The 20,731-nt window shown below is 43.6% G+C and overlaps 1 protein-coding gene across 7 annotated transcripts in view; it reads left to right on the top strand.

Moving 5' to 3' along the window:
• fat3a (FAT atypical cadherin 3a) overlaps window positions 1-20,731 on the top strand; it is a 183,660-nt gene that overhangs the window by 111,523 nt on the left and 51,406 nt on the right. For all 7 annotated transcript variants that reach the window (XM_013267033.3, XM_025897978.1, XM_025897979.1 and 4 more), the window contains 5 exons: window positions 3,457-3,653; window positions 3,740-3,893; window positions 4,042-4,275; window positions 6,100-6,489; window positions 13,824-14,038. In XM_013267033.3, the coding sequence (XP_013122487.2) occupies window positions 3,457-3,653; window positions 3,740-3,893; window positions 4,042-4,275; window positions 6,100-6,489; window positions 13,824-14,038 (1,190 nt within the window). The remainder of the gene's footprint in view (window positions 1-3,456; window positions 3,654-3,739; window positions 3,894-4,041; window positions 4,276-6,099; window positions 6,490-13,823; window positions 14,039-20,731) is intronic.

Here is a 20,731-nt window from a genome sequence, read left to right as displayed (position 1 = left end):
CGGATTTAATGCGACATGACCGTTCAAACAGCAGTCGCTTTCTAAAACATCAGATATGTATCGGATTCAGTACCACAGACGAAAGTGACCCAGATCGGATTTGAAAATATCGGATTTGTGCTGTTCACACTGTTATACCATGATCGGATATGGGTCGCATAGGGTCAAAAAAGTCAGATTTGGTGCGCTTTCGTGTGCAGTGTGAACGTGGCCAAATTTGACTTTTATCTGAACTGCATTTTCTTCTTCGTCTGATGGCACACTGTTTTTCTTTAAATCTTAAACAAAATATTCAAAGCTGTATACGCCTTAATCCCAAATCACCAGATAAATCATCTCTTATTAACACTTTTTTAAAACTAGTATGCCAAATAGGTTTGTGGGTGAGAAACGCTAAACTCTTACAGTCCAAGCCTGGCATCTTTACAAAAAGAAATTTAAAGTTTTTATTTACGACTTCAGTCAGATTTAACTGGGGTCGTATTACAAGTCCAATTTAGCATGGAAATATTTCCATTGGTCATTCTCCTACATAAGAGGAACCAGACGTGGGCTACTGTGAGAAAGTCTGACTAATGACGTTTGGCTATGTTTTCGTAAGTTTCGTAATCGGTTCAATGCCTCCATTAGGAGGGCAAATGCTCATACCATTGAGATAGTTTCCGAACAGTCACAGCTAGCTTTTGATTGTATACAGTCACAGCTGTGTCAGCTCCGACTGGTTTTAAATACAAATAAAACCAAGGTCATGTTGTTCTGAAATGGAAATAGCGTGCCTGCAGTACTTCACTCTCTTGTACCCGGCATTTCTATTGAACCTGTGACCTCATACAAATACTTGGGTGTTTGTGATTGGTGATAATCTTTCCTGTAAGCTACATATTGCTCACCTGTTAAAGAAACTTTTTTCTTTTTTCCAAAATCATTGCTAATTTGTGTTTCACTTTCACTGCAAGGAAAAGGCATCTTGCTACCACCTTTTTACCCCTCCTGAATGGCTCTGCTCATTCATGGCTCATTCTGCTATTTGTGGTTTACTGCCCTCCTATTTATCAGATTACATGTTACTTAAACATTTTAGTCATAGTTTGTGGTCTCAAGACTTAATTACATTGAGTTTTCCATCAGTTCTTACAGATTTTGGAAAGAAAACATTCTTCTTTTCTGCCCCGTTTTCATGGAATACATTACAGAAGGACTTACAGCTCTCTCAGTACATTTCACTAGCAGAGTTTAAAAGATGTACAAATGCCCTTGTGAAATCATAATTGGGAATTTGTTCCTGTTTTTCCAGTAACTGTTTAAACATGAGATAATTTTTATTTTCATCATTTTATTGCTATTTTATTGTTTTATTGTTATTTTATTTTGTTTGTCAGAAACAGATCTCTCTTGTAAATGAGACATTGAGTCTCAATAAAGGTTAAATAAATTAATGACCACCTCTGGTGGAGTTGGGCTCCTTCCTCCTGCTGGCATGGTATCGCGGAGATGTGTGGCCCCAAATCTTCCCTACCGTTGAGGGCTGCTGATGGCCCATCTCTGTCTGCCTCTGGCTCTAGTGGGGCATTTTTGCAGTTTCCCACCCTAATTTCTAAGTACATTTAATGACAAAGACACACACACACACACTTAAACTTGACAATCTTGCTCTTTCTCTCTCTCACATTTGCACACACATACACCAACATCAGAAGAAGATTGTTGATTGCATTTTCGAATTCTTGTGTTCCAGGTGTCTGTTTTTCTTACAGGCTTCTGCCTGTCTTGAAAACCAAGATACACAACAGTGCAGTTCAGATCATAATTCTAATTTCCAAGGCAGCCAGGCAGGACAGCCAAAAAAAAGTTAAATAAATTAAAAAACAAAGAAAAAAACAAAACAGTTTTTTAAAAATCAACAACAGTATGATGGCAGATAGTAAAGTAAGTAAAGTAAAAGTAAAACTTTATTTATATAGCACCTTTCAAGATAAAAATCACGAAGTGCTTCACAGAAGCTAAAACCTAAAAATAAAAATCAACCAAAAGCAAGTTTAAAAAGATTAGTTTTTAGCTGTTTTTTAAAAGCGACCACTGAGTCCACAGATCTCAGGCTCAAAGGGAGAGAGTTCCACAATCTGGGGGCCACAGTTACAAAAGCTTGTTACAAAACAAGCCTTTTGTTTTCAGCCTCGTGTGTTGGACAGCCAGCAAGCCCTGGTCACATGACCTCAGGGACCTGCTGGAAATGTATGGATGTAAAAGTTCACTTATATATGTTGGTGCTTGTCCATGCAGAGCCCTGAAAGTCAAGGTCAAAACCTTAAACTGGATTCTGAATTTAACGGGGAGCCAGTGCAGCTGAATCAGCAGGGGTGTGACGTGGGAATACTTGGAGGACTTGGTCAGAAGCTTTGCAGCAGCGTTCTGAACAACTTGCAGATGCTCCAAAGAGGCTTTACATAAACAAGTAAACAAAGAATTACAATAATCCAGTCGAGATGAAACAAATGCATGAATGACAATTTCTAATTCGGAACGCGATACAATAGGATTCAGCTTAGCAATGTTTCTCAAGTGATAAAAACAGGAGCGAACCAGAGATTTTACATGGGCATCCAAAGTCAGAGCTGAGTCAATAGTAACACCAGGGTTCCTGATAGACGGTTTGGCAAATGTAGCAAGTGGACCCAAGTTTCCCATAACACTAGGTACAAAACTTTTAGGAGCACAAACAAGGACTTCAGTCTTCTCCTCATTTGTCACATGATGCAAAGTCTGAAGTAATAGTAGTTCAAGCTACCAGACAGACAACTTGGGTATCTTATACTCAGAGATAAAGACTTTATATAAAGGACCCGATGATTCCACAGGTTTATTTGGCAAACTGATTTTTATTTTACTCTCACACATGTATATACTTCTGTGACTGTACACTTTCCAGTGGGCTCCAGCCCACTGTTCTCCACTCCAAACCTCACATACCTCTTCTGTGCCCCAGCAGCTACTGAAATAGGGAAGGCATGGTTAGCATGATGGATCTCAGCTGTACCAGGCAGCCTTCCACATCACTGTCCCCTGAACCCACTGCTCCACCCCTCCCCTGTAGCTGAGCCACAAAACACACCCTGCCACAGCAACATGCTCATTATTTTGCACAGAAATGACAAATTACTATATGCATAACACTAATTTATTATTGTAACACAATTTTTAAAAATTTAATTGCCTTTACTCTGTCAAAACATTTCAAATGCAATTAAGAATGGTGAAGTTTATGCCCATTTTGAACTTTAAATATAGTTTAAAATTTGAACTTGACTTAGAATGCACAGGTTTTGACTTTGAACTTTGCCTTCAGCCACAGTGAAAACTAAAAATTACCTTACTGCACTTCAGATTTTACAAATGGATTCACAGACATACATAACTAATTTCTTGACTGATCCTGTATTAATTATGTGTGCCGCCCAGGTGGGAACTATCGTGGTGTATTTGCCCTGGGTCTGGTCCAGGGTGAGTGGAAGATGTATGTAAAGGGCCCACTCGACAGGGAAGAATGCAACCTATATAACATCAACGTCACAGCTAGTGATGGATTGTTTGTTTCCCAGGCAACAGTAGAAGTGACAGTGGTAGACACCAATGACAACAGCCCAATCTGTGACAAGGTGAGGAATAAAGTTGTATTGTTTTGGGTTTTTTCTACGTAACTGATTTGGCATAACTAGTTGTGTCCGTGTGTGTGTGACTGCAGGTTATGTATACTGCCTACATTCCAGAGGACCTCCCAGCCAACAGTGTTTTGTTGAGGGTTGGAGCTACAGATGCTGATATGGGTATCAGTGGTTGGATTCAGTACTCTCTACATGGTCCTGGATCCCAAGACTTCAATATTGACCCAGACAGTGGTATGGATGCAATCCAACTTTAAAAATACGCTTGTAAAAGTTTTTCTCTGAACTAGCATGAATCGCAACTTAATCATACACAAGGCAAATGTCATCCCCCTGTTTGGCTCCATCACAATGTTTCATATCTTGTTTTATACCTGTCCAGGTGAGATTAAGTCATCTGTGCCTCTGGACCGTGAGATGACACCTAGTTATCAACTGGTTGCCCAGGCTACTGACGGTGGTGGGCGGTGGTGCCGTGCTGTGGTGTATCTGACAGTAACTGATGTGAATGACAATCCACCTATTTTCACCCAGTCTCGGTACACCACCAGCGTCTATGAAGACACAGTCACCAAAGCCCTACTTACACGTATCCAGGCCATAGACCCTGATGAAGGTGATACACTAGGCAACTGTTTATATTATCACTACTACAAGTACTGCTTCCATTGCTAATCTGCATCACAAGAAACCAATTATTCAAGGTGCAATTAATGGAGCCACATCAAAACTTTTACCAGTATTTAATATAAATGAGGTACACAACATACCCAATTTAAATTTGGCTCTTTCTGAAGTGCTCAAGCTTTCCAGCACTCCTTTTGGATCACTCCCTGGAATTCCCACAAAAACACAAAAAATGTCTTTGAAGTCATTAAGCATGATGCAGATCATGCTTGCGACCTGATGTGTCTTCTCTGGGTTTGAACCATGAGGAAGAGTTTGGTCATGCTGAAAATGAAAGTTGGATTAGACTGACACAGAGGTCCTTGCTTGTGGACTGTTGTGAACTTGCTTTCATGAAGCAGTGTGAAAATAGCATAAGTGCTGGAAGGCACAAATCATTTCACAAGGAGACAACCTTTAAGGAAAGACCATTTTGAAATATTTTTATCAGACAGCTCCAGACACATTAATTCAAAACCTGCATGAAATGAAAGAAGCTAATGCAAAAACAAACCGTTCTTTTAACAGGGAAATGTTAATATAAATGCATACCTAATATACTGTAGTGCTAAAAAGAAGTTAAACTAATTGTATACAAAATTTGAAGTGCTTAAAATATTCAGTCAAATAGTTAAGTGTAGGGATGGGTATTGATAAGATTTTAACGATTCCGATTCCATTTTCGATTCTGTTTAACGATTCGATTCTTTATCGATTCTCTTATCGATTCTTGTTTTTTAAAAGGAGAACACTAAGGTCGATTAGCTTAGAACTGTTTTATATCTTCTCTTTCAACAAGATAGAAATTTAGGAGTAACATGGCCTTACAAACCCAACAGTGAGATCTTAAGAGATCCACAGCCTACGGCTCTTCAATGGGGTGTCACAGGGTCCCCGGGGAAAATTATAAACGTAAAATAATAAAATAAATATTCTTCTGTAGCAATAACAAAGTATAACATAAATTATTCTGTAGCAATTACACAAGAATATCCAGTAATGTCCCTGCCTACAATTAAACACATTCACTTACCATCTGCTGTGGCAAATGGCTGCAAGGCTTTTACCACAAACTAGTCACTGCTCGGTGACATTCGGGCCTGAAAAGAGACGCTACCGGTGGACTGCAGCGACAACTGCCAGCGAGCGCCAGCCAGACTCTGTCTGTCTGTCTCATCATGGTCACCTAAATGCACAGTGATGGCAGGTTTTGTAATAAAGCAGATCGCGCTAACATAATATGCACTGTTAGTTGATTATTTACCTGCCGCATTAACGGGAGAGGACGTGCAAACGTTACCGCTGCTGCTGCTGGGTTGAGATTCACGAGTCCGGAGCGGTTTTGTGAGCGAATGCTTTTGCATATTCGTAGTGTTTCCTCCCTTAATGAAATATCTATTTTGCAAGTATTGCAAGTTGCCCTGTTGTCATTCGTTCTCGTAAAGTATAAACAAACTTTTAAGCGTTTGAGCCGCTTAGGCGCCGTGTTTCCTGCCAGGTACCCTCCGACGCTCCGCAACGTGGTGACGTCATTCGGGGCGACTGGAATCGATAAGGGAATCGTTTGCAAAAATGGCAAACGATTCCAAGGAATTGAAACAGTGGGAACCGGTTCTCAACAAGAACCGGTTTTCGATACCCATCCCTAGTTAAGTGTTTTATAGAGGTTTTATGTCAGGCCACTAGTAAAAAAAAATTTATAACTGGGTATAAATCTCATATCGTCTCCTACTGAGGCCCAAAGCTTCACCCTTTTCTTTTGACATTACCGTAGGTCCGGGGCGTATGGTGATCTATTCCCTGGCTGACTCTGCAGGAGGATTTTTCTCTATCGACAAATACTCGGGCATTGTGGTCCTGGAACAAGTTCTCGACCGTGAAATCCAGCCATTTTATCAGATAACAGTTTGTGCATCTGACCAAGGCTCACCACTCCCGCTCTACTCACTGGTCAATGTCACAATTACTGTCCTGGACATCAATGACAATCCACCTGTGTTTGAGCGACGTGATCAGTTGGCATCTGTGCCAGAAGATGTGGGAGTAGGTACTGAAGTTCTGAGAGTTTACGCTGCCAGCAAGGACATCGGGACTAATGCTGAGATTACTTACAGTATCCGATCAGGGAATGAGCATGGAAAGTTCCACATTCATCCATTGACTGGTGAGTGAGGGACACCCTCTCACTTTGTGTAGGTGTTACAGTATTAGTCTGTGCTTTTAATTGCTCATACAGTTTCTAAGATGGTAAATAACTATATCTTTCTCTAACTAGATCTCTATCAGCTTTCACTATGCTATGTTGACTCACAACATTATCTGTTGTTCTTAGGGCCGTTAAAAATCTGTCACAGATTTTCATCATAAGGTAGAATGTGCATGAGCATCAGTGAATATCAAGGCTTGGCCATACAAATTGCCCATCAATATTGTAAATATTGTAATGGCATGTTGCTGCAGGATGATGTGGTAGCCATGCCGGTTCAGTGTGCCTTCAAATTTAAAAAAAAAATTTATATATATATATATATATATATGAAAATTAAAATTTCCCCACTCGTCCCTGCGGGCGGTCTATCCTTCAAGCTCGAGTCCTCTACCAAAGGCCTGGGAGCTTGAGGGTCCTGAGCAGTATCTTAGCTGTTCCCAGGACTGCGCTCTTCTGGACAGAGACCTCCAATGTTGTTCCTGGGATCTGCTGGAGCCACTCGCCTAGTTTGGGAGTCACCGCACCTAGTGCTTGGAATACCACTGGGACCACTGTTACATTTTCTCCAGCTCTTCTCTGAGCCCTTGGTATTTCTCGAGCTTCTCGTGTTCCTTCTTTCTGATGTTGCTGTCATTGGGAACCGCTACATCTATCACTACGGCCGTCTTCTTCTGTTAGTCTACCACCACTATGTCCGGTTGGTTATCCACCACCATTTTGTCCGTCTGTATCTGGAAGTCCCACAGGATCTTAGCTCGGTCATTCTCCACCACCCCTAGGGGGCTTCTCCCTTTTTGACCTCGGGACTTTCAGGCCGTATTCGGCATAGATGTTTCTGTATACTATGCCGGCCACTTGGTTATGGCATTCCATGTATGCCCTGCCTGCTAGCATCTTACACCCTGCTGTTATGTGCTGGATTGTCTCAGCCTGCACCTTACCTCTTGCCTGGTGTGATAGACCCCAGCCTCTATGGATCTTGTGCTCAGAGCTTGTTCCTGTGCTGCCATGATTGGTGCCTCTGTGGTGTCTTTCAGTCGGCTTTGTCCAGCCACTGGTAGGATTTCTGGATATCAGCCACCTCCACTATCTGCCGGTGGTACATACCGTGCAAGGGGCCTGTCCTTTCATGATGCTGCCTCCTTTTCGTTGGGGCCATCTTACTGATGTATTCGTGGATGTTTGTTGTCTCATCCTGGACCGTGGTGCTGACATTCACCAGTCTCCGGCCTCCTTCCTTCCGCTTAGCGTACAGCCTCAGGGTGCTAGACTTGGGGTGAAACCCTCCATGCATGGTCAGGAGCTTTCTTTTCTTGATGTCAGTGGCTTCTATCTCCTCCTTTGGCCAGCTTATTATCCCAGCAGGGTACCTGATCACAGGCAGGGCGTAGGTGTTGATAGCCCGGATCTTGTTCTTACCATTCAGCTGACTTCTCAGGACTTGCCTGACCGTCTCCAGGAACTTGGTGGTTGCAGCTTTTCTAGCGACCTCTTCATGGTTCCCATTTGCCTGTGGGATCCCTAGGTACTTGCAGCTGTCCTCTATGCCTGCAATGTTGCTTTCTGGTAGTTCGATCCCCTCAGTTCTGACTACCTTCCCTCTCTTCATTACCATCCGACTACACTTCTCCAGTAATGACATTCCGATGTCATTGCTGCATATCCTGGTGGTGTGGATCAGTGAATTGATGTCTCGTTCACTCTTAGCATACAGCTTGATGTGTGTGTGTGTGTGTGCGTGCATGTATGTATACACAAATATACATATACACATATACACATATCTATATCTATATCTATATATATATGTACTGTATATGTGTATATGTATGTGTATATGTGTGTACATATATATATATATATATATATATATATATATATATATATATATATATATATATATATATGTATGTATATATATATTAGGGGTGCAACAATACTCATATCGATATTGAACCGTTCGATACAGTGCTTTCGGTTCGGTACGCATATGTATCGAACAATACAAAATTTTTAATTTATTTTATCAACTTTTCTTCTGACGATGCTGTGTTGAGCGCTCAGTGGATCTGCGTTCGTACCTGGCGTAACCCTGGCGGAAGGGGTTACATGAATAGGATGAGGGACCTATGGATTCTTCGATACCCAACATCCACCCAACGTGGTGGAGAATGACCGAGCTAAGATCCTGTGGGACTTCCAGATACAGACGGACAAAATGGTGGTGGCTAACCAACCGGACATAGTGGTGGTAGACAAACAGAAGAAGACGGCCATAGTGATCGATGTAGCGGTTCCGAATGACAGCAATATCAGGAAAAAGGAACATGAGAAGCTGGAGAAATACCAAGGGCTCAGAGAAGAGCTCGAGAGGATGTGGAGGGTGAAGGTAACGGTCGTCCCCGTGGTAATCGGAGCACTAGGTGCGGTGACTCCCAAGCTAGGCGAGTGGCTCCAGCAGATCCCGGGAACAACATCGGACATCTCTGTCCAGAAGAGCGCAGTCCTGGGAACAGCTAAGATACTGTGCAGGACCCTCAAGCTCCCAGGCCTCTGGTAGAGGACCCGAGCTTGAAGGACAAACCGCCCACAGGGGCGTGCTGGGTCTGTTTTGTGTGTGTGTGTGTATATATATATATATATACATATTTGAAATAGAGAGAAAAAAAAAGCTAAGATAATTCACCGATGAGTTGAGGTCAGGCAGGCCATTCCACAACTGAGGAGCTCTAATGGCAGATTGGTTTACGTGTTAGGTGGGAACAGTTAGCAGGTTTCTGCCTTCGGATCTAAGACTGTACACTGGTTGATACAGGAGTGGTTGGAACTGTAGTTCCACTAAATATTCTGAGGTGAGGCCATGAAGGGCTTCAAAAGTCATACGTAAAATCCGTCTATCCATTTATTTTCTTCCATATATCCGGGACTGGGTCACTGGGGCAGAGAAGCCCAGATCTTCCTCTCCCCAGCCACCTCCTTCAGCTTATCTGGGGGAACACTGAAGCATTCCCAGGCCAGTCAAGAGATATCATGTTTTTAGCATGTCAACCCAGGCAGGGATCCTTCCATGCCTGGAACACATCACTCAGATGGCATCCAGGAGACATCCTAGTCAGATACCTAAACCAACTCAACTGGCTACTTTCAATGTCACCAATGGTAACAAATGTGATCTGAGCCACTTCAGAGCTTTCCCAGAATTACCAACCCTGTGCTGCAGTCTCTCTATCAAAGTTTGATAGTTTATTGTATAAAATATTGCAAATAGGTTAAGTAGTACAAAAATAGAGCATTCATCTATATTAGTAGTTCATTTGTAAACCTCATAAGTACAGTCTCAGTACTATGATAATGTCTAAAGCATCACTGAAATTCAGAATTTCAGAGATGTTGTTCTGACATAATACTTCAGGAAAATGAGGACAGAGCATCTTCTCCAAGAGTTTAAATGGTCTGTAATTAATTTAGTCAGAAGAAAGGCCATATTTTTGGATGAGTCCTGTTGCTTCCTATTTATTCCTTTCTATTCCCTCCCACTCTGTTGATCTACTATAGAGTACACCATACAGGAGCAACACTTTTAGTAAATGTTCTAGCTGAATATTTACTTAACTTTCTCTCACCTCTAACCAATGCTCTTAAAAAAACTCCACCAGCTGTTTCTATGACACAAAACTCTTGTAACAACTTCCAACTGCTCCAAAGTCATCGTTACTCATTCAGTTATGCAGATTGCATCTCCCAGTTTTAAAGTGGACATTAAAGAATCAGATGGCATTATGTTAAAGTTACAGGTGAAATCATATACAGTGAGGAAATCCCAGCCAGAATCCCATTTGGCACACAGATTACAATGAATCAATCAATAATCAGAATCAGAGAAACTTTATTAATCCCAGAGGGAAATTGAGTTCTCCATCCATCCATCCATCCATCCATCCATCCATCCATTTTCTTCTGCTTATCCAGGGCCTGGTCGCAGGGGCAGCAGCCCAAGCAGAGAAGCCCAGACCTCCCTCTCCCTGGCCACCTCCTTCAGCTTGTCCGGGGAAACACCAAGGCATTCCCAGGCCAGCCGAGAGATATAGTCTCTCCAGCGTGTCCTGGGTCTGCCCCGGGGCCTCCTCCCTGTGGTACATGCCCGGAAAACCTCATCCAGGAGCCGCCCAGGAGGCATCCTTGTCAGATACCCGAACCACCTCAATTGACTCCTTTCGATGTGGAGGAGCAGCGGCTCTACTCTGAGCCTCTCCCGAATGGCTGAACTTTTCACCCTATCTCTAAGAGAGAGGCTAGCCACCCTTCGGAGGAAGCCCATTTCTGCCGCTTGTATTCGCGATCTTGTTCTTTCGGTCACTACCCACAGCTCGTGACCATAGGTGAGGGTAGGGGTGTAGATCGACCGGTAAATTGAGAGCTTCGCTTTTACACTCAGCTCTCTCTTCACCACAACAGACCGGTACAGCGGCCGCCAATCCGTCTGTCGATCTCCCGCTCCCTTCTCCCATCACTCGAGAACAAGACCCTGAGATACTTAAACTCCTCCACTTGGGGCAGGAACTCGTCCCTGACCCAGAGTGGGCACTCCACTCTTTTCCGGCTGAGGACCATGGCCTCAGATTTGGAGGTGCTGATTCTCATTCCCACCGCTTCACACTCGGCTGCGAACCATTCCAAGATGAGCTGGAGGCCAGCAAAACACCGCTCAGGTTCAGATCCAGGAGGCCGTTCCTCCCAATCACGCCCTTCCAGGTCTCGCTGTCATTGCCCACATGAGCATTGAATTCTTCCAGTAGGACAACGTCCCTAGGAGGAGCACCCTCCAGTACCCCACCCAGGGACTCCAAGAAGGCTGGGTACTCTGAACTGCTGCTCGGCACATAAGCGCAGACGACGGTCAACCCATTCCCTGACCCGAAGGCGAAGGGAACAAACCCTCTTGTCCACTGGGAGAAACCCCAACATACCAGCAGCAAGCTGAGGGGATACCAAGATACCCACCCCAGCCCGCCGTCTCTCACCAAGGGCAACTCCAGACTGAGACAGAGTCCAGCCCCTCTCCAGTAGGCTGGTTCCAGAGCCCAGGCCATGCGTTGAGGTGAGCCCGACTATATCTAGCCGGTACCTCTCAGACCTCACGCACTAGCTCAGGCTCCTTCCCCATTTCATGTCCCGGTTGCCAGTAGGGCTGGGCCATATTATACCGTTCACGATAATACCGGTAGAAAGCTAGGCAATGATAAGAAAATGACATATCGCGATAGAATATGGGTAAAACACGCATGCGCAGTGCCGAAAAAGCACGGAGAATGCACGGTAACGGAGAATGTGAACGGGGAAAAGGATGAACCAGAATTGTTTTGTAAAAATGGTGCAGCTTAACTGGTTTGGTGTTTGTCCGTCAGATACACAAAAGAGCACTTTTTTTTGTAGAACATGCAAGCGGGCCGTCGTTATTGCCGTATTTGTCTGACTAAGGTGCTTGTAAATCTGGGAGTAATCTGGGTCCTAAACTCCATCCTTTAAAGTCCCGAAGTCAAACGAACATCATGAGAGTTTAAAACTGTCTAAAGTCTTTCACCTTTAATGAAATGATCAGCATTGCTACTTTACCAGGTGTAACTATTTAGTTTAACGTCCAGGCATCCATGAAAACAGAATTCATTACATTTAACGGAGTTAGAAGTTAGCAGGAAGTTAGCGGAAGTTAGCTCGCTAGTTTCGCTAGTTACCTAAACATGATATAGCATGTTCTGACTGAGAGATTTCTGAAAAAATTCAAATGTACAGCTCTTCTGTCACTTCCAACATAAATGGAGACGGAAACTAAACAGCAGTGACGTTTGTAGGGTTACTGAAGTTGGGCTAGCTGGTATATAATGATGTGCTACGTGATCGCTAGCGACACAGCTATGTTAGCATAACATAAACAGTGAAGCTGGAGGATGAACGCTAACTTTTATCCACTCGATAAAAGTTAATGTGAAGGTTCCTGATGGTTAGAGACAAATGCAGTCGCATAGCAGGATGCTGTAAACAGACCAAACTTCAGTCAGGAGAACAACTGAGATAATCCATCCACAATAGAAGGTTAGTCATTAATATACTGCAACAACATGGGAATAGAGCAGCTGTGATAGAATACAGCATTAATGAATCAATGGTACAGAAGTGGAGGAAGCAAGAAGAATGAGTTGAATAAAGTTTGATTTATCTGACTGCTTTGTTTCGCTTAATGTGCCTACTTGTTTAAGTAAAATGAATGGATCAGGGTTTTTTGCGCTAGTAAAGTTGTGGAGTTGTATTTTGTCTCGCAGAAATTATATCGTCAGTTATATCGTTATCGCAAATTTTCAAATATATATCGTGATATATATTTTTGGCCATATCGCCCTGCCCTAGTTGCCAGTCTTGGTAGCCGGGGATCGGTCTGCCAGGACCTCCGCTCCTGGCCGCCACCCGGCTCACATTGCACCCGACCCCTACGGTGCCTCCTGCGGGTGGTGGGCCCATGTCCCTTTTTCGGGCTGTGCCCGGCCGGACCCCATGGACTAAGGCCCGGCCACTTTAAGGACTTTAAGTAGAGCCACCAGTCCTCTATTTCGAAAGGAGCCAGTTGAGCTGGTTTGAGCATCTGATTGAGGATGCCTCATTGACACCTGGTAGGTGGTGTGTTTCAGGCATATCCTACCTAACCCTAACCCAGGGCTTGCTGGAGATAACACATCTGTCAGCTGGCTTGGAAGTGACTTGATGTGGAAGTTGGAAGAGTTGGCCGGGGTAAGGGACTTCTAAATTTAGCCTGCTGCCCCCCGTGACCCAAACTTGGATACGTGGCAGAAATGGATGGATGGATGGATGAAAAATGCTTAATTATGGTACACAGGTCCTTCTAGAATTTACCAAATGTTTAAATGGAAGGGTTTTAAATACAAGGCTGTAAAAACTATATAATGATGGTAAGTATTTATAGCAACAATATGAGCTCAGGAAGTAGAGCAGGTGATCCAATAGCTATAAGGTATTTCCCAGCCTCTCACAATCCGCACAAGACCTCCAACTGGTCAGTGCATTCGGCGGTGTGTGAGAGTGATTTGTTATCAATTGTAGGTATAGAATAAAATAAATGAAGTGCTGTGTGAAAAGGCAAATCTCGCTTATTGCTTTAAGGAGTCAATAAGATTAGTAAAGCAATTTATAATCTCCCAGTTTGTTAACATTTTGAAATTCCAACCCATTACAAATGTCTATAATTATCTTCTCTTCCCCTTTCTCTTTCTCTTATTCAGGTGCCATTTTAGTTGCCCAGCCTCTTGATTATGAGACCTGCAGAGATTACTTCCTGACAGTAGAGGCTCGTGATGGTGGCACGCCCTCTTTGAGTGCCATTACTACTGTGAACATAGACCTAACAGATGTAAATGACAATCCACCCATGTTTAGCCACAGTGTCTACACTGCAGTGGTGTCAGAGGATGCCACTGTTGGCGAGCCTGTTATTCAGGTATGTTTAAAGAATTAGTCAGGTTTTCGCTGCATGTATGTCTGAAGTAGGGCTGCCACGATTAGTCGACTAGTCACTAATTGCGACTAGACTAATTTAATAGTTGACGCGTCATTTGAGCTTTTGTAAGATCCTGAAAGACAGAGGAATAAGTAGTAGGATTTAAGAGTGGAATAACGCACTGATGGCAGCAATGCATGTACAAGGATGCCAGCTGCCGTTAAACGCCAAAGAAGAAGAAGAAGCAGTCTCTGGTATCGTAGCTGTGTCCAAATTTAGGGGCTGCATCCTTCGGAGGCTGCATTTGTTGGCCGATTACGTTACAGTGACGCGACAAAGGCTGTCCAAGTTCGAAGACTCCTCCAAATGCGGCTGACAAATGCGTTCCCCTTATCCCCAGTTTTGAAGGATGGGTCGGGTGTATCCTTCATGGCCCAACCTATCCCAGAATTCATAGCACGGCCCAGCCAATTCCACTTTCCAACAATGGCCACAGCTACTTGTTTTAATATCAGTCTTTCTGGGTCAGAAAATAAACTTTTAAGATATTTTCCGGCGAGAATGTAACTGTGTAAACTTCAAATATCTGCTGAGTTTATCAAGACATCACATATTTGCAAAAATACCCCGACGTTTTCGGAGACGTTTGTTACCCACCAGCTCGATAACTAGCTGGGGGTTCAATGTTTACTAGAGCCGGCGAGAACAGCACATCTTTTTCAGACTCCCCCACGGTTAAACATGATATATAAGTCACTTAGATAACTTAAAAATGTTATTGTTGGGCTTTTTTCGTTGTTTTATTTGTTCCTGAGTAAATCGGTTTGGCTGAGATTAAAGTTATAGTTTTCACAAAGCTGAATAAACGTCAAACAGAAAACTGATTAAACAGAAGTGTGACATGGTCAAGAATTTACTCCAATGTCCGGTTATATATTAAGGAGCAAGGAGCAGACGGCTGAGTTTATTAAACTCCACCGAGACAATCTGCAAATTTCATTAAAAGTTTAATAAACTATCATCTTGTCTTTATTTTTAGATATCTCATACCTTAAACGCTTCAAGCTGTAAGCTAATGATAAGTTATATAAGAGCAGATGCATGCTGGTGCAATAAGCTGTATGTATTACGTCCAATGGATGCATGATCTGATTAGTCGACTAATAGCAAAAATAATCGGTGACTAGTCAACTATCAAAATAATTGTTTGTGGCAGCCCTAGTCTGAAGATTGAGAAAGAAATTGATCTTGAAATACTGTGCAAGGCTTCACATCCAGAACAGTGAATTTTTATTGCCATTGTCCAAGCAGTCAGAAAAGTCTAATTACCAAAAGATAAGGATTTCATTTTTGTTTTTTTCTGTAGCCCTATCAGTATGGAAAAAAATTATCTAAATTCGTGTTGCAATTTCTTTAAATATCCGTCATCCCCTAAAGATAGATCATAATGTTTTTTCATACTCTTGTTCACCACCACATAAGTTTTCACCTTTGCACCCAAGCTGTATAATAGGCAGCTCAGTATTGCTCAAAAAAATTTAAGGAACACTTAGAAAACACATCAGATCTCAGTGCTTCAGGAATGAAAGGATGCCATCTCGTTTGATGGCTGAACTCAAAGACACCCCGAGAATTTAAAGTGAAAAAGTGATGCGGCATACAAATCTAGTTTGCCCAAATGTCACTGCAGCAACGCAGAATGATACTAAGTAGTTTGTATGGCTCCTGTATGCTTGTATGGGTGCCTGAAAACATCGGGGCATGTAATCAGGCCTTGTGTTATCTTAAAGATCTCATAGTAACATATCACAGCAATATAGCACTTTGCTTTCAGATTATTTGCTTATGTGTGGCTCCCAGGATATTTAAAAGTAGAATTGGAGATGAGCCTTCAGCTTTCAGGCCTGTCTTCTGTGGAACCAGCTCCCAGTTTGGATTCAGGACACAGATACCCTCTCTACTTTTAAGCGTTGGTTTCGAGCCCTTTTTTTTTTTAAAGCATATAGTTAGTGCTGTTTTAGGGGAGCCTGAACCCTCCCTCAGTTATTCTGCAATAGACTTGGCTGAGGGGGTTCCCATCAATTGAATATTTCTTGCTAACTCACCTCTTTTCACTCTCTCTGATTATACACAGCATTTAATAGTTACTTATTATTATCTCTGGTTCTCTCTCTGGACTGTTATTTGGTGCTATATTAATAAAGCTGAATTGAACTGAAAAGCCTAGCCTTTAGAGATCCTTTCATGGATATGTCACCACAGACCATTTACCCACTACCAAACCGGTCATGCTGAACAATGTTATAAGTGTGTCCCAAATCAGGCACTGCATCCTTCGAAGGACCTGGTGTGCCTAGGCCGGATCCTGCAAAGACTGCAAAGCTGAAAGTGTGGGGCCGTCAAATGGGACAAATTTTATCATCTTTTGAAGTGTATTTAGATATATATATATATGTGTGTGTTAGAGATGGCACGATACCACTTTTTTATGTCTGATACCAATACCGATATCATAAATTTGGATATCTGTAGATGCTGATATAAATCCAATATAGCGTATTTTATAATCAATAAAACTATTTTTTTTAAATATCTTGCTGCATTTTGTACAAGTTCATACTCAAGTTTAAAAAAACAACAAAAAAATAAAGCTATTCTGTTATACCTGTATGCAAAAAATACACTGTACCCAAAATATTTCATAGTTCAGCAATACTGATCAATCTAATAAACCTAAACCTACACCATCCTTCCTATTCTGGTATTTTAAAGAGTACTTAGTGGAAATATTAAGCAACCTAACTAATAGGGTTGCAAACTCCCAGCAAAAAAAATAAAAAATAGGGAACCACCCCCCACCCTCCACCTCATGATGTTTAATTTACATAATTGACTTTAATTTAATGCACGTGTAAAAAAAAAATGCACCGAAATCAATAATTTTTCTACAATAATTAAATAGATTCAACATCTTTCTTCAACAGAATTGCAGACTGCACAGATGGTATCTTCCCAAAGGAAAAAGTACTATAGCTTACTAGGTTATAAATTTGACTTAATATTTCCTATATACAATAATGGATTTCTATACATTTTACATCAGATGAAAACTTTGATTGTAAGATTAAGATAATTATTTATTAAAAGCTAGACATGACAATTAGAAAGAAAAGTATGTCTTTGTACCCCCCTTTCCCTATTAATGCCCTATCTGGCCCCCTGGCAAAACTTTGCTAGACCCGCCCCTGCACAGTTACCAGCCGTCAGCTACGTAGAAAAGCATCCTGGTGTAGAAAGTAATATTATGTAAATTCTAACAACAGCTTATCAAGTTTAAACATGCTGCTGTTGTTTATCCGCTGGTTTCCTCTTTCTGGTGCAAAGTGGGCCAAAAACAAACAGGAGTGACGGGAGTTGTGTCAGAAAAACCGATCAGCCGATCATTGATCAGTTTCATGATTGAAGTAGCAACAGGAGAGGGAGGGAGGGAGAAGAGGCAGTCGCTCGCTCCATATATCGGTTGTTAAGCTTAACGTGGGAATGCTTTACAAACATTCAGAGATGAACTTACACGTTTGCTTTACTTCTCTGGGATAACTTTCTCGGAGATTAAATGCAGGTTTGGAAGCACATAGCAAAGCTCCAAATGCTCAACCAGACTGCAGACATGTCTGGCACACCACAGCTGCTCTATCACGTGACGCACACTCCTCTGACGTGCTAAGGTTATGAGCTGGGTTACGCCATGTCGCAAGTTTTGTGAGGTGCTTTTGTGATATTTAATGGATCGGATTACATTTTTTATTTCGCTCCGATATCCGATCCAATAATTTAGGTCAGTATCGGACCGATACGTAATATCGGATCGGTCCATCTCTAACATAGGTGTGTGTGTGTGTGTGTGTGTGTGTATATATGTATATATGTATATATATATATATATATATATATAAAAACACCGATCTCGCCCCCTGCGGGCGGTTTATCCTTCAAGCTCTGGTCCTCTACCAGAGGCCTGGGAGCTTGAGGGTCCTGCGCAGTATCTTAGCTGTTCTCAGGACTGCGCTCTTCTGGACAGAGATGTCCGATGTTGTTCCCGGGATCTGCTGGAGCCACTCACCTAGCTTGGGAGTCACCGCACCTAGTGCTCCGATTACCACGGGGACCACCGTTACCTTCACCCTCCACATCCTCTCGAGCTCTTCTCTGAGCCCTTGGTATTTCTCCAGCTTCTCGTGTTCCTTCTTCCTGATATTGCTGTCATTCGGAACCGCTACATCGATCACTACGGCCGTCTTCTTCTGTTTGTCTACCACCACTATGTCCGGTTGATTAGCCACCACCGTTTTGTCCGTCTGTATCTGGAAGTCCCACAGGATCTTAGCTCGGTCATTCTCCACCACCTTTGGGGGCATCTCCCATTTTGACCTCAGGACTTCCAGGTTATACTCGGCACAGATGTTCCTGTACACTATGCCGGCCATTTGGTTATGGCGTTCCATGTATGCCTTGCCTGCTAGCATCTTGCACCCTGCTGTTATGTGCTGGATTGTCTCTGGGGCATCTTTACACAGCCTGCACCTGGGGTCTTGCCTGGTGTGATAGACCCCAGCCTCTATGGATCTTGTACTCAGAGCTTGTTCTTGTGCTGCCATGATTAGTGCCTCTGTGCTGTCTTTCAGTCCAGCTTTGTCCAGCCACTGGTAGGATTTCTGGATATCAGCCACCTCCTCTATCTGCCGGTGGTACATACCGTGCAGGGGCCTGTCCTTCCATGATGGTTCCTCGTCTCCCTCCTCTTTCTTGGGTTTCTGCTGCCTGAGGTATTCACTGAGCACTCGGTCAGTTGGGGCCATCTTCCCAATGTATTCTTGGATGTTCGTTGTCTCATCCTGGACTGTGGTGCTGACACTCACCAGTCCCCGGCCCCCCTTCCTTCCGCTTAGCGTACAGCCTCAGGTTGCTGGACTTGGGGTGAAACCCTCCATGCATGGTAAGGAGCTTTCTTGTCTTTATGTCAGTGGCTTCTATCTCCTCCTTTGGCCAGCCTATTACCCCAGCAGGGTACCTGATCACGGGCAGGGCACAGGTGTTAATGGCCCGGATCTTGTTCTTACCGTTCAGCTGACTCCTCAGGACTTGCCTGACCCTCTGCAGGTACTTGGTGGTTGCAGCTTTCCTAGCGGCCTCTTCATGGTTCCCATTCGCCTGCAGGATCCCCAGGTACTTGTAACTGTCCTCTATGTCTGCAATGTTGCCTTCTGGTAGTTCGATCCCCTCAGTTCTGACTACCTTCCCTCTCTTTGTTACCATCCAACTACACTTCTCCAGTCCGAACGACATTCCAATGTCATTGCTGTATAGCCTGGTAGTGTGTATCAGTGAATCGATGTCTCGTTCACTCTTGGCATACAGCTTGATGTCATCCATGTACAGGAGGTGGCTGACAACTGCTCCGTTCCATAGTCGGTATCCGTAGCCAGTCTTGTTAATGATCTCACTGAGGGGGTTCAGGCCTATGCAGAACAGCAGTGGGGACAGAGCATTTCCTTGTTAGATCCCGCACTTGATGGTGACTTGTGCTATGGGCTTGGAGTTGGCCTCTAGTGTTGTACGCCACATCCCCATTGAGTTCCTGATGAAGGCTCTTAGGGTCCTGTTGATCTTGTACAATTCTAGACATTCCAGTATCCAGCTGTGGGTCAGTCTGGTCTTGCAGTCTCGGCTGACTGTTCTGTCTACCAGTAGCTGGTGTTTTGCGCCTCTGGTATTCTTGCCAATCCCTTTTTGTGCCCCGCTCATGTATTGACCCATGTCTCTGTTCATCTTAGCCGATATGATGCCTGACAGGAGCTTCCATGTAGTACTGAGGCAGGTTATTGGTCGGTAGTTGGATGGGACCGGTCCCTTCTTGGGGTCCTTGGGGATCAGGACCATCCGACCTTCGGTTAGCCATTCCGGGTGTCTCTCATTAACTAGCAGCTGCACTCCACGAGTGCTGACTGCACTCGAAGAAGCTGACTGCACTCCACGAGTGCAGTCAGCTTCTTCATGGTTCAGCCAGTAGGCGTGAACCATGTCGGGCCCTGGTGCTGTCCAACTCTTCATACTGGAGACCCTTTCTTGGATGTCTGCCACTGTGATGGTTACTGGACCCTGTTCAGGGAGGTCACTATGGTCTGCCCTCAGATCCACTAGCCACTGAGCATTGCCGTTATGGGTTGCGTCCTTCTCCCATATGCTCTTCCAGTATTGCTCCGTCTCCAGCCTTGGTGGTGCTGTTCTCTTATTGTTCCCTTGCCACTGAGAGTACACCTTTGCTGGTTCTGTGCCTTCTATCTCTCTGGTGTACCTCCTCAAGCGGCTGGCCAAGGCTGTGAGTCTTTGCTTGGCAGTTTCCAAGGCCTCAGGTATGGATTTGCTGTATTTCTTATGCACCTTCTTTGTCGTGCCTTTCTGCAACTCCGTTAGTTGGCTAACCTCCCTTCGTGCTACTTTGATCTTGCCCTCTAGCCTCCTTCTCCATGGAGGGTACTGCCCCTTGTGGCTGTTCAACTTGTAGCCAAGCATCTCACTGATCACTGCTGCCGTATTGTAGATCAGCTTGTTAGTGTCCGTAATCGTGGTTGTAGGTATTATCCGTAGTGCTGCATTAACATCATCTAGCAGACCTTCTGAGGGTATTTCACGTAA

Source organism: Oreochromis niloticus, linkage group LG14, assembly GCF_001858045.2.
Source record: "Oreochromis niloticus isolate F11D_XX linkage group LG14, O_niloticus_UMD_NMBU, whole genome shotgun sequence".
NCBI lineage: Eukaryota > Metazoa > Chordata > Actinopteri > Cichliformes > Cichlidae > Oreochromis > Oreochromis niloticus.
Note: the sequence above shows the minus strand (reverse complement) of the source record. Positions and strands in the feature narration are given on the sequence as shown.